At 53.5% G+C, this 14583-nt stretch overlaps 1 protein-coding gene across 1 annotated transcript in view; it reads right to left on the bottom strand.

Annotated features, from left to right (window-relative positions):
* Positions 1 to 14583, bottom strand: part of LOC133347615 (CAD protein-like) — a 42335-nt gene that overhangs the window by 11903 nt on the left and 15849 nt on the right. Inside the window, 16 exon segments of the mRNA XM_061560039.1 lie at positions 350 to 514; positions 1308 to 1474; positions 2254 to 2335; positions 2899 to 3141; positions 5870 to 5974; positions 6799 to 6981; positions 7338 to 7502; positions 7788 to 8006; positions 9972 to 10154; positions 10834 to 11058; positions 11429 to 11527; positions 11890 to 12136; positions 12433 to 12677; positions 12940 to 13052; positions 13797 to 13930; positions 14345 to 14469. Of these exon segments, the coding sequence (XP_061416023.1) occupies positions 350 to 514; positions 1308 to 1474; positions 2254 to 2335; positions 2899 to 3141; positions 5870 to 5974; positions 6799 to 6981; positions 7338 to 7502; positions 7788 to 8006; positions 9972 to 10154; positions 10834 to 11058; positions 11429 to 11527; positions 11890 to 12136; positions 12433 to 12677; positions 12940 to 13052; positions 13797 to 13930; positions 14345 to 14469 (2700 nt within the window).

Raw genomic sequence — 14583 nt, 5'->3', positions numbered from 1 at the left:
AGGCCGGCAACACAGCACACCATGGGGTGGGTGGCAGACACCATGCCTGGTCACTTTTGTCTCTCCAGCGCCATTTACACACTGCACCAGGTACTCATTTAAAGGCCAAGTCCACCAAGGGGAGGCCAATGACCGGTTCAAATATTTACCAGTTATTGGTCGTGAGCAAGTATCGAACCTCGGAATCGCTGGATTCGTAGTGCATTACACCAGAACCACTACACAACCATTCCCCACCTTAACCGCACACACACAATCATAACTCCACATACATACTCAACAACGCACACGCGAAAGCACTCCTCCGACCGATTGTATCGACGCCATCGTGTGAAAGCAGCAGCCTCACCTGCATCCAGTGCGCCATGTTGTCGAGCCGCAGGGCGGAGTACGTCTCGTTGAGGTACATCTTAAGGCCGGCGGTGGCGCCGCTCAGATCGCGCACGGACGCCGCGTTCTCCACAGAGGCGCCGGCGAACAGCGCATAGTCGCAGCGAGCGCCGGCGCGAGCCGCCTGCCATGCCACGATAAAACAATCGATATCACCAAGTCAATCATTCGTTCGTTGTTCGTTTCGTGATCATTATACAAACTTCGAGGAACCGATGACGATCATTCGTGGGCACAAGCCCGCACACGGTCAGTAACGGTGCATCCATCATCAGCTGTGCGCGGCTCCTCGAGAAGGCGACACCGGAGCGGATGATCGAGGCTTCGTCTCCTCTTTGCCAGACGCAGTTCGCATTCCGAGTCTGTGCTCGTCAACAATAATAACAACGGTGATCGTGGTAGTGGTGGTGGGGCATCCTGACAACTCACTCGAGAAACGATTGTTTTTTGTCTACCGCCGCCTTTGTATTGCATCTCGATTGTGCCATGTTGCTTGAAAATCTTGTTGATAAACTCAACTATAACATCAGCATGTGATTGGCATACCTTTACAAATAATTGTAGCAAGACATGAGCTTAGACCCATGCCAGACCAGTCCGGCAGGATTTCCACACTTGTACTGACTGCCTCCATGGTGTCAAACGTGTGTGTGTGTGTGTGTGCACGCAAGCATGTGTCTGTATATGCGAGTATTGATGTTTTTACGTTGATCATGTGCACTACAGACACGCCAGCGACAAAACAGACCCTGGCGCATGGTCGGATATTCTTATTCGCGCTGCAGCCGCCCCCTTTTCTCCTGGGTCAGGCTAGGAGTGCATGGGGCAAAGTGCTTACAATCAATCCCGCCCCGCCCACCCCGTTGGTCAAATGGGCTCTTCGCCGATCATAGCTCAAGGCCGTCTAACCGACCCACCTTCTGCACGACGGCGAGTGAGTCGAGGTCGGTGACCGCGGGGTTCGTGTTGGGCATGGCGCACACGAGCGTCACGCCACCGGCCAGCGCCGCCGCCGTGCCCGAGCAGAAGTCCTCCTTATGCTCGCCGCCCGGCTCCCGCAGGTGCACGTGCACGTCCATGAGGCCTGGTCGGAGGGGGCAAGGAGCAGCAGCAGCAACAACGTGGCGCAGCGAACATGGCAACATGCGATTGATAGAACGAAGTCTTAACACCTACCTCAAAATGTGACCACATTTCCGGACGCCATCACTTCTGTCATAGCCAACAGGTCCTCTCCGTGACAGAAGTGACCGGAGCGTGCTAACATTAGAAACGCGGCAGTACCAGGTCGGAAACATGTCCTACAGTGTCCGATTAGTGCAACCAAGATGCTCGCGGTGACGGACAATCATCGTTTGCGGGACGTTTAGAGAAGTAGGAGGACTCGTGTGGCGCGAGCCATTTCAAATTAAGTCAAGGGCTGTGTCCAGGCCCGTGGGTCGAAGGTTTTGCCTCCGCTGGTGTGAAGATGGATGCGAGCCATATCCTATGAAGGAGGCCCGTGAAGAACGTTACGGTTATTGGTCAATTGGAAGCAGTCGCCCTTCAACAACAACGGATGGCAGAGTAGCGACGCTCAGAACAACGAGCAGAGTGCCGGGTAGCTAAAATACAGGAAAGGTTGGCACAGGAGGGGGCAAAGCTGGTGCATCTGCCAGTCATCTCAACCAGTCAACCCATGGCATCTGCGTCTGTCCCGTGACCTCCTGTCAGCGAGCCTTTCGACACTTCACGTGGCCTCAAAGTGCACCTGGCCTGGCATAAGCGCCATGGTGACGTCATCGTCAAAGTGGCAAATGGCGGCTGTTGGTATTGCCAGCCGGAGGGGGGAAGGAGTTGGCAGGACGCAAGCGGGGGCGGCACCTGGGAGCCTGACGATCCTCTGTGCGGTCATGCTGTCCACGTGCGTCTTGACCCGGGGGGCTCCGCCAATCAGACGCAGCGCCTGGGAGGGGTCAGGGGTTGCAAGCAGGAAGCCGCGGTTAGCCGGCAGCGGCGCTTCTCCTCCGAGTGGCGCATGAAGGTGTCCCCGTGCGCTCCGGGTTCCCACCATGTACAGCGTTATTTCACAGCAGGTAGGTAACAATTGACCGATTCAGTAATTAAAGTAAATTAACATGCTCATGTTGCATGCATTAAATTGCACATTTAAAATTAGTTTCATTACTTGATGTACTCAAATTGCCTGTGGTGTGGAGGCAGCGTTCGTTAATGTGTTGAGCTATGATTGCAAGAGACCGATTTTGATTTTCAGTCATGGCTAACATCAGTGGCAAACGATATCTGAACTGGTCCTGCCTGTACCACCCTCCCCGCCCCCTACTCCCCCCACCGACTAATCCACACTTACCAGCGTGGCCCACGTGATCCCGTCAACCCCCAGCGTCACCCAATCTCATCATCATCTTACCTACCGACATCATCGCTGTCACGATCAACATCAGCGCCTTGAGTGGAAGGCGCCTTACAAATAAAGCAAAACTATCATCATCATCGTCGTCGTCTCACCTCGACGAACAGCTTGGTGCACTTGATGTCGGTGATGAGCGGCACGGAGTAGTCCACGGCCATGCGGCGCGTGCGGTACCCGCGCGTCACGAACGACGAGAGGCGACGCCCGCCGGCGTTGCGCATGGGGAGGTTGATGACGAGGTGGAAGTGATTCTCGGCCAGGTAGTCTAGGATCGAACGCTGCTTCTCCCCGCAATCGCCACCCTCTGCGTCCTCAAAGTGCCAGTCCACGGCGCGCACCTGCATGGCGGATGTGACCAGGAGAATGAGATTATTCCAACAGGAGGTGAACGGGATGGCTCGGAGTGGTGTGGGCGGGGGAAGGGGGTCGGAGACAGAGCCAGTGCCACCGAGATCCTGGGTTCAAATTCAGCTTTCAGTGTCGATAGTAGGAGGGCAAGTGTCTGTGGGGAGCGTTGGCGCAGCGGTTGGCACTCTGCGCTAATACCGGCGACCAGAGTTCGATTCCCGGTCACGACAAATAACATTTGAACCTGTCTTGGGCCTCCACCCTAGGTTGAATCTGCCTTAAATGAGTACCTACTATGGTGTGCGAGCATCAGCGCTGGGAAGACAAAGGCAGCCTGGCGTGGTGTTGGCCACCCCCCCCCCCCCCCCCCAGTGTGCCGTGTCAGCCCTCATAGTTGCTGGCTCACGGCACTTGCTCCAATAGGCAACAGGGTGGCGAGATGTTAAATGCCTCGTCTGGTATACAGGAGGTTGTGGCTATGATCCTGACACTGACACCTGCTGTATATTTGGAGTTTGCATGTTCTCCCCGTGGTGGAGTGAATTTTTACTCTGGGTCCTCCAGTTTTTCCCTCCACATTTAGAATCAACATGCGTTTAGAACATTTGGCTGCTAGAAATTTCCACGTAATAAGCCACTTCGTTGAGCTACCATTTGTGATCGCTAGGTCACTTCTGAAAAATAACTATATAGCTTGGTGGGCCTTACCTGGCAAAATAAATATAGATTACAGTAAAAGCTACACGGGGGATGTTTGTCTTTGTTCATGTAGACCGTGTGGGCATGAGAGCACTACTGAAATCTGGTGTTCAAATACAGGTTTCAGGGGCGGTGTAGGGTGGAAGAGCGCCTGGGTGTCCATGCGTCCATGTGAATGTGACTGTGTATGCATGTGCCTCACATTTTTTCATGAGAGCTTCCAAATTCCTGATCCGATTGTCAATAAAACACACTGCACAACTCCCAATAACGATACCCAGATGTGTAGTTTTGGGCCAAACTGACAATGAAATACTTTTAAAAAGTATTAATTTAAAAAAAGTTATGCTGTGCCAGAGCCGAATTAGGGTGGCGTGCTTGAGACCGAGCATTGTGGAAGCCAGCACAGCTGCCCGACACAGGAGTCCCGGTTAATCTCCACGAGTTCTGTGCACACATTTCACCCCTCCCCCCACCACAAATCAAATCTCCCAAGGCAGTAATAATCAACATCAGTCCGAAACCCCGAACAATCTTTTCTAACCATATGCAAAAGTAAATCATGGCACCCTGCAAGCAACTCATGGTTGGCTATCACGGACAGCCATCAAGTGGGGATTGCTAGGACTAGAGTTTCGCAAGTACAAATAGAGGCTCCCTTAATGTACTCGCTTTGGAAGCTTCCTTTGCCTTCTCGGCAGGCAGCTATTGTATGTACTGTACGCAGAATTTATTTCGCAACATACATAGCTCAACCGTGCTAATCGGAGGTATGAATTATAATAATAAATAGAGAGACGCATTTTAAAAAATAAAAACAGCACAGGGTGTGCGTTTACAGTTTGTGCTCTTACAACACTGTGAAGAACGGTCCTAGTATCCAAAAGAAACACAGGCAACTTCATAAACGATTCTAATCACATTGTAACCGACGACAACAGTGCGCTTGCGGGGGAAAAAACACTCACACTGCCGCAGCCAAAGCAGCTCCGCTCCTCCCATGAACGCACACGCCCTGTGTGTGGGGGATGTCTGCATCCGTGCGCCAATAGGCCACCCCGGGTTTTATATCTTCCCGGGGTCACATGAACTCATTGCTGGCAGCTGCCGACAATCATAAATGAAAACGTGTTCCAACAGAACATTTGGGCGGAGCACCTGATGTTATAATCAGCAGGACAGGTTGATCCTAATTAACGGCAGATTGCCCTGCATTTGCTAATTCAGCAGCTGCAGTGATTGTTAATTTGGTTTCTGTCACGTTGAACTTGTTGGGAAGAAATTAAACCTGTTTTGCTTGTTTTTCCCTTCTCCATATGTTTTTCGCAAACACATCGAGGCGGAGTGCGTATGGTTTAGGATTGTGGCCATGCACGATTCAATTGGGAGGTTGGTGAGATTATAGGTGTGTTTGTGTGTATGTTGCGGGTGTATGTTTGGGTAGTGATAGTGCAATGGTTCCGCAACCCGAGTTCGATTCCCACTTATGGCCAACACCAGTGGCGATTATCTTAATCGGTCTTGGGCTTCCCCTAGGTCGACTCAGCCTTAAATGAGTACCTGTTGCGTTGTGCCAATGTTGCCACTCAGGAGACAAAGGCTGTGCTGGCCACCCCACCCCCCGCACGTGCTGTGCTGGCCTTCATCGGTGCTTGCTAATAGCACTCACTTGCCCCAACAGTCTATGCTGGCTATACAGGATATCGTTGTCTTGGGTTGGTGTGTGAGGAGTGTTTACGGGTCTGTCTGTTGGTTGACCTGGGTTAGTGCACATGTTGGTGTATGGGCTTCTATCCGACTCGGCTGGTGTTGGTGTATGTGGCCTCAGTGCCTTTAGCCTGGCACAATCTCTGTAGTGATGTCACGCCACTGTGCAGTGAATGGCCGGTCGTGGTGGTGCGTGTTGCTATGTATTGGTGTATGGATTGCCGTGTGTTTGTATAGATTGCCGTGTGTGTGTTTACGCGTGTATTGCCTGCTGTGCGTTTGTGCGCGAGTATGCCGCGGCGTGGCACCCACCTTGATGCCATGCTCCGTGTAGAAGTCGGCGGTGCCCAGGCTGGCGTACAACTGGAACCCGAGTTTCTCCAGGGTGCGCACCGTGGGGAGCAGCTCGCTTTTGTTCTACAGGTGCAAGGCAGCAGCGGGTGGATGCGGCAGGTGAGCCAAGTCGGTGGCGGAAATCAAAGAAATCGGACATTTATTCATAACGACAATGTGCTTCAATGACACGAGGCAGGCCTCTTTCACCTGGCTGAACAATATATTGAAGGTGAAATGTAATGGACTTGTAAGAACTTAATAATGATGCGAATCAAAATCAAATTTTCAGTGGCATCTTTACTTGTTCTGGTTGTAACTATTCATGTAACTATTCACCCATGGACAGAGTTTGTGGGGGAGAGGAGGGGAGCAATGCCCCTCCCAAACTGGACACATTTATTAAAACACATTCAGAGACAAAGTGAACCCCTGCCCCCCCCCAAATAAGTCAAACTCCACCTATGTATTCACCCCTTGTGATGCAATGAATTGCCTTAAAAGCGACTGAAGAACGAATGCATCCTTTGTTTTACCGTTGTAATAACGTTGTGACTGCCAGTGGCTGGAGGGGGGGTTATGTGACCCCATTGCATACGTTTACACGAATCGAAACAGAGGCATCTTTAAGCGCTTACTTGTTTACTCGACTGACATTTTTCTCCATTTATATTCACAGGCTAAGCAGGGGCACTTTCTTGCCTGTATTCCCAGCCAGGCTCGCAGGGCTGAGCATTCAGGCACAAGGGCAGGGGGGGGGGGTCAGGGGTCAAACCTCGGGCCTTCCATCCTACGCTACTCGATTAACAGCGACAGTAGAAGACGAGCCCCCAACGGTCACAAAGTCCAGGGGAATTGAAGAAGAAGCAGAAGAAGAGGAGCAGCCTTCGCAAGCGTGCGTAACAAACCTTGTAGCTGCCGATTGAGAGCAAGATATTCTCCTTGGGGATGCGGAAGCCGGTGCTCAGCATGGCTTTGAGGTAGGCCTCGTAGCGGTTCTCCCCGAAGCAGGCCACCTCACCCGTGCTTGTCATCTCCACGCCCAGCATGACGTCGGCACCCGCCAGCCGCGAAAATGAGAACTGCGGCACCTGGCGGAGAACGGTTACACGACGACAATGGCGGTGAAGATTTACCCAATAGGAGCGAGAGCGCATTGTCTTGTCGGGAAAAAACTATAGTGCGGTACTATATACCCCGATTTAAGGTGCGATGACGAATGTTGAAACGATGTAAGTCAAAGCGATTTACAAGGGTAGCTGAGAGGAGACGGATACAAGAAAAGGACGGCTGTCAGCAACGTGTGTAGGTTGAGGCGATGCAAATCAGCTCATGGTAGTAATAAAGTGACGACGTATTTGCGAAACGCCGCAAAAGGGGAAGAAGATGTAAATTCGGGTATTATTGTATCATGAAATAATAAGAGGAAATCGCTCGGTGGACGAACCTTGACTCCGACGATGCCGGTGCCCGTCAGCTCCACGGGTTCCACCTTCTCGCCCATTATCACCCGTGTCGCCATGGCAACCAGGTCCACGCCGAGCGTCTTTGAGACGAACGGGAAGGAGCGCGACACGCGCACGTTGCACTCGATCACCTTGAGCAGATTGTCCTGTCGGGCGCGGACAGACGGAGGGAGCAATGGCATCATCGCGAGCGTTTGGTTAGCAGGTTGTCGTCATCACCTTGATTATATATCGTCATCAGCCATGACCTGTATGTATTTTAAAATTCTTTCGCGCCGGATGTAGCCAACCGTGCTAATCGGGAGGTGAAAGCTTCCACGATCTGTCGCCATCTCCCAGGGTCTCGAAAGGGTTAGTCAATTGGCTTGGCAATTCGTTGCGGAGTAAAATGGTTATGGGGTTGGAGTTCGGGGTCAGGGCGCGGCTCTTGCCTTGGCGATGAGCTGCAGGTTGAAGGGGCCCGTGACCTGCAGCTCGCGGCCGATGGCCACCACGATGGCCTGGATGCGCTGCATGGTCTGGCGGTTGATGTCCTGGGCGGGCGATACGAGGGTTGCGTCGCCCGAGTGGACGCCGGCGTTCTCCACGTGCTCCGACACGGCCATGGCCACCACCTCGCCGTCGCACGCCACCGCGTCCACGTCCATTTCCTTCGCTCACCGCGATGATAAACAGTCACTTACGGCTCCTTCGTGGGATCCGCTGCTGGATCAACGCTTCTTAAGTGCCATAGCTCATCGTGTTGGTGGGTTAAGAGTTGGTTCAGGCATCGCTCGCCACCGAATGGTTAGCTGTCGCGGTTACCGCACCCAGGTTGCTGGGTGCGGCACCCAGGTTGCTGGGTGCGGCACCCAGGTTGCTGGGTGCGGCACCCAGGTTGCTGGGTGCGGCACCCAGGTTGCTGGGTGCGGCACCCAGGTTGCTGGGTGCGGCACCCAGGTTGCTGGGTGCGGCACCCAGGTTGCTGGATGCGGTAACCGCCGTGCCGCCACTCGTCATAGACACGTGCAGGCTCCCGCAGCGCAGTGTGCTGACCACTACATGCACAACACAGTGAGCAAAGACAAAGACACCCCGTATAGCCTTAGACTGTTGGGGCGAGTGCTGTTCGCGAGCACCTATGAAGGCCAGAACGGCACATGAAGAGGTGGGGGGTCAGCAGCACGCCTGGCCACCTTAGGTCTCCCTGGCGATGTTTACACACCGTACTAGGGATTCATTTCAGGTCGAGTTGACCTGGGGAGGCCCAGGACCGGTTCAAATATTCATCACCGATGTTGGCCACGAGCGGGAATCGAACACAAATCGTTGGGTTCGTAGCGCAGTGCTTCAACTCGCTATACTACCACTGGATACATATACACAACGCATTAATAGGCATGCACACCAACATGCCTTCAATAACAAAGATCCCCTGTATAACCTTAACAGACGCTGGGGGTAAGTGCTGTTCAACACACACACGCACAGGCTCCGACACGTGCCACCCTCTCGCCCCTGCACTGTTGTACTCCATTGCATCTGCGTTCATATTCTGCACACCTGCGCATTTACGCAAACACGTGAACACACAGGTATGCATGCACACGTGTGCGTCCCAACACACATGCATATATTATTGCAAAAGCACATTGTGTACTCTACATGCATACGTGAGAAAAAAAAGAGGCAATTGAAGGGACCTCAGAAGTAGTTGTGATGTCGCCTTCCCGAGGACGTTCTCTAACACGGGGTGTGATGTTACTCCACTTTCTGCGAGCGTCCCGTGACAACATGGCATCCACAGCACAATTGGGGGAAAGAAAACAAAAACTAAAATATGTTTTAAATAACTATCCTCCACATAGCCTTACACATTGTAAAAAGTTAAAGAGGTTTTCACAGGCACTTCTCAAGGCCGGCATGGAGCACGAGGGGGCGATGTGGCAAGAACCATCAAGGCCGCCTTTGTCTCCCCAGTGCCAATGTTTACACAGGGAACCAAGTGCTCGTTTAAGGAAATCTGCGATTCCATCTGTGGGAGGCCCACTCATGTTTCCTTGGCTAGGAAATCCCAATCGTGTCGCTGGAAGGCACAATCACTCTCACGCCGAGGGATTCAACAATGAATTAATCTTTATGAGCATAACGGGTTTTTATGCTATTAGGGACTTACCCGATTAAAAACCTGGCCAAACTACCCCCTTACTCCGAAGTCTAAAATGAGAAGCAGAGAGGCCTGGGGATGACAGCAGGTGGGGGGGACCTCCCCCCCTGCCCCCCCCCCCCTTTCCTATTTTTCCTTTCATCAGTTGAGTGGATGAGAGGTTGTAACCCCACCTCATAAAGCCGCACGTATGTTATATGATTTGCAGTGTCCCTTTTTCACCCCCTCCCCACACCTGATCTAGCCCTAGAATGTTGGTTACGGTTTCCCCTCCCCCCCCTTCCCCCCCTGCCCATGAGCACAAACTCCCACTCTCCCCCCCTGTCGGAGGACCCCCCCCTCAAGGTGGGCACTGAGCATGTTGTACCCCCCCCCCCCCCATTCCTCGACTCGTGCAAGAGCTGGAAAGCTCCCCTTTCCCCTCGCAGTTTTTGGTCGACCCGGGGCATCGCTCGGAGCCCTCACGCACCTTGGCCTCCAGGATGAACTTCGAGATGACGACGGGGTACTCCTTTGACACGGCGACGGCGCTGTTCAGGAACGCCTCCAGGTCGTTGGCGGAGAGCGCCACGTTCATGGCAGCGCCGCTCAGCACGTAGGACGGGCGCACAAGGCACGGGTAGCCCACGTTGGCGCAAAACTCCTTGGCGGACTGGCGGGCACGTCAACGTGGACAACCGGGAGAAGCGAGGGCAAGCGGAAAGGTGAAGGACAGTGTTATTTACACGTCGGATTGAGTACACAACAAAGACACTCATTCTTACATGTCTACTACTCATTACATGGTCAATTGGACACACAATGAATCTCATAATAAACCTCACACTCGCACGCTAAAGACAAAGAACCCCTCCCCCGTGTAGCTGTGCAGATTGTTGAGGATGTTAGCAAGCACCTATTCAGGGTGGCATGGCGCCTGAAGAAGTGTTGTGGTCAGCACCATGACCAGCAACCGGTCTCTCCAGCCACACATGTACACACTAGACCCACACAACAAAGATCCCCATAGTCCTTAACAGATGTTGGGGGAAATGCTGTTAGAAATCACCTGTACAAGTGATGATACACAAGGTGGCAAAGCACCATGCCCATCTGCCTTCATCTCCCCAATGTGCTGATGTTTACACACTGAACCCAGTGCTCATTTACAGTCGAGTTGACCTACAAATGGCCCAGGACCGGTTCAGATTGCTGCGAGCGGGATTCGAACTTGGGTCGCTGGGTTCGGAATGCACTACGCCAACGACTGCACCCACCACTTGGCACTCACACAGACAAACACATGCACATGCACGCACACACACGCACGCACACGCACGCCCCTTCAGCACCTTCAGGTCGGACAGCTCCTTCCAGAGCGGCTGGCTGATGCCGATGGAGTCGAGCATTCGTGAGAACTTGAATCGGTTCTCGGCGCCGTCGATGAACTCAGGCGAAGTGCCCAGGATGCGGCACTTCTGCCGGTGCAGCGCCATCGCGATGTTGTTGGGCAGCTGCCCGCCCATGCACAGGATCACGCCCTCCGGGTTCTCCAGCTCGTAGATGTCCATCACGGTCTGGTGCCATGGGCAGTGCGGGACAGGTCGCAGTCAAGAGGTCGACAGGACCAAGTGTTGAGGTTGCACATTATCATTGCTTTCTTCCTTATGCCAGAACCCGCAGCGCTTGCTGGGTGTGTCTGGCAGTCCTGGAAGTTCTAGGAGACCAGAAGTATGGCAGTCAAAGTCCCTGGTCTCCAAGAACTGCTCCGACAGTCTTATCGTCACCACCATCATATGGTAGGTCTTCCCCTTGGTCGCAAACCTCTGGGGTAACATTGCATGGCTATGTACAGTGCATGGCTATGTACAGTGCGAAAGACATTCAACATACATACACACAGGTGAGAGATCGGGGGGGGGGGGGGGGGCGAGGGAAAAGTCTCACTTCAAAGGAGATCTCTTCGAAGTAGAGTCGGTCGCACATATCATAGTCCGTGCTCACAGTCTCTGGGTTGCAGTTCACCATGATGGTTTTGTAGCCGAGCTGTTAAATCGGCCACGGGCAGAGAGACAAGGACAACGTCACGAGGTCTTCGCGGACAACGCAATGGAGAGTGCCACAGCAGAACACCCCACCAACGCTTTCCCTCCTTTAGTTGCGAAGTCGACGCCCGACCGCCAAGGTTAGGTCTCACAGTTGCTCAGCAACTGGTGCAAAAACCCTTACCTTATAATTCAAACTAAACAATAATTGCCGCTAGTAATTCAAGGGCTAACACTTCAATCAGGTTAGACAACGATGAGAAAAGGCTACTGACGAACATGCTGCAGAACGCTGTGCATGTCAAACACCATCAACTAAATAGCCGAAGGCCGTCGTCCCCCTTCCCCCTAGCTCCGCCGGACCTTGCGCAACTCGGTGATGCAGCCCACGGCGCACCAGTCGAACTCCACGCTGCTGCCGATGCGGTAGACGCCGGAGCCGAGCACGAGCACGTGGTCGGCGGGGAAGGAAATGTCGTGCTCGATGCCACCGTACGTCAGGTACAGGTAGTTGGTCTGCGCCGGCCACTCCCCCGCCACCGTGTCCACGCGCTTCACCCACGGCAAAACCTGCAGCTCCTTCCGCAGCTGCCGCACCGCCAGCTCCGTGCTGTGGGGGTGGTGGCGGCAGCGATGACAACAAATCGAAACGTCCGCACACAGCACTCGGCCACTTATTTAATCACTCGCGCACCCACGTATTCATTCACTCTGAGTTTTAGGTTTAGTTCGTTGGGTTGGCTACGTACGGTGCGAAAGAAGTTCAACATACACACACACACAATCACTCACGTTTCCATCCAATGACTTGCCAACTCAAATCACTCGGACAGCAATCCGTGCACCTGCTCACTCGCAAATTCAATGAATCGTTCATGCACTCGCTCACCTCGCCAGCCCACCCACCTCATGATGGCGCCGGCGATCTGCCGGTCTGAGAATCCGAGCTGTTTGGCACGCAGCAGCAGGCTGCGTGGCAGCGGGCCCTCCTGGTAGGCCTCGAGCGCTTGCCCGAGCACCGTGATTCCGCGCATGCGGTGCAGGAACCAGCTGTCGATGCGCGTCAGCTCGTACAGTCGCTCCACCGAGTAGCCGGCACGCAGGGCCGCCGCCAGCACGAAGATACGCTTATCCGTGGGCGTCTCCAGCTCCTGCGTGGGGGAAACGGTGTTATAGTCTGCCACCTATGTGTGCGAACGTACTGTACAAGCTTCATCGGTGCCTTTCGCACCGCCTCGCTGCCATGTGACAATAATGATGAGTAAAAGTCAGTCTCCTTTACTTAATCAGGAGATGAAGTAAACCCATTGAGACGCATGAAACAAACCGAGCTTCTTTTGCAAGGGTGAACCTGGGTCACATCACTGATGGGAGCCGATGACACTGGAGGAGAGGGGGTCCGAGAGTCCTCACCTCGTCGGAGGCAGGTTTGAGCGTGTGGTCGAAGCCGCAGCAGTTCTCGTTGACCATGCGCAGCGCCTTCTGGAACGCCTCCTCGAAGCATCGGCCCACGGCCATCACCTCCCCTGCGGGCGGACAGCGCAGACGGCACTGGCCATTCGTGAAAACGCTCGTGTACACTCACACATTCGTTGTGACTTGTTCCATCACCTGGTCATTCATTCATTCACTCGCTCAACTTCACCTGCTCACTCACTCAGCCATGTGCTCATGAAATCAACAATTAATTGCCTAAACTACTTGCTCACTCGGTCCACCATCTGCTCACGTGTCAGCTTGCTCACCTCGAGAACTTAAATATTCATGCACTCACTCACTCACCCGCCTGCCTATCAACACACACACACGTGTGCACGTTAAGCTACTGTGAGCACGTATATAATGTCGTGGTTAGCGTGCCGCGCTATGAACCCGGCGACCCAAATTCACTTTCCGCTCAAAGCTAACATCATTGATGAGGATCTGAACTGGTCCTGGGCCTCCCCCTATGTCTCCACAGCCTCAAATTAGCATCAGGTGTGGTATATACACATCAGCACTCGAGAGACAAAGGCAGCAGAGCATGGTACTGACCACACCACCCCCGTGTGCAGTGACGGCCTTAATAAGTGCGTGTTAACAGTACTTGTCCAAACAGTCCGTGTGGCTATAACGGGAATCGTCGTCTTTGTGCGAGCATAATAGTTCACTAAAAGTCACTTGCCCAACTAATGTTTAAAAGGCTACGGGGGATTTCTGTCTCTCGTATGTGCGTGTGGATGTGTACACAGGTGTGTGGGTATGGGCCCATGCGTGCGTGTACTGCCCACCGACACTCTTCATGGAGGATCCGATCTTGGTGCTCACACGCAGGAACTTGCTCAGGTCCCAGCGCGGGACTTTCACCACCACGTAGTCCAGACTCGGCTCAAAGTTCGCCGTAGTCGAGCCGGTCACAGAGTTCCTGGACGTGGCACCAACAAAACAAACAATCTGGAGACGAGACTAATGATTGCCGTGTCGGAGACACTGGGCCAGCACCAATGAGAGCCTGGGTGGTTCCAATCTGGGCTTCAGTCACCCGTAATTAAGCAAGGTTGTGAACCATAGCGAGTTGACGGCCTCCAACCTAAACACCAATGACTGCATACAAAATGAAAAAGTCACAGCCCCCAAGATCAAACACTGAACAGCGTGCAAAGCAATATTCGAGCAACGGACATCACATTTCCCAGCTGTAAATGGGCTAAATTGGACTTCATGGAAATAACAAGGTTTTGTAAGATAATGTATAATACCGGGGGAGGGGGGGGGCCCACTCCTGAATTTTCCAGGATTGAGGACACCGCTGCATTGTTAGGAGTGCAGGGCGACGCACCTGAGCGTAGGCAAGGGGATGCCAAGCGCCAACTTGGCCGCCACGTACGCCAGCGGGTATCCCGTGGCCTTGCTGGCGAGTGCGGAGCTCCTGGACAGACGAGCGTTCACCTCGATGATGTAGTACTGCCGCGGTGGGAGGCAGACGTCGGCAGGTGGGGAAGGAGAGGCGGAAATGACAGGAAGTGTGAAATAAGTGGTTATCGTGCCCGACGCGCAAGTGAAAAGTCACGAGCTCAA

This window comes from Lethenteron reissneri, chromosome 26 (assembly GCF_015708825.2).
Source record: "Lethenteron reissneri isolate LAM-NWPU_2019-01 chromosome 26, ASM1570882v1, whole genome shotgun sequence".
NCBI lineage: Eukaryota > Metazoa > Chordata > Hyperoartia > Petromyzontiformes > Petromyzontidae > Lethenteron > Lethenteron reissneri.
The sequence above is the reverse complement of the archived record's forward strand: the minus strand, read 5'-3'. Positions and strand labels throughout refer to the sequence as shown.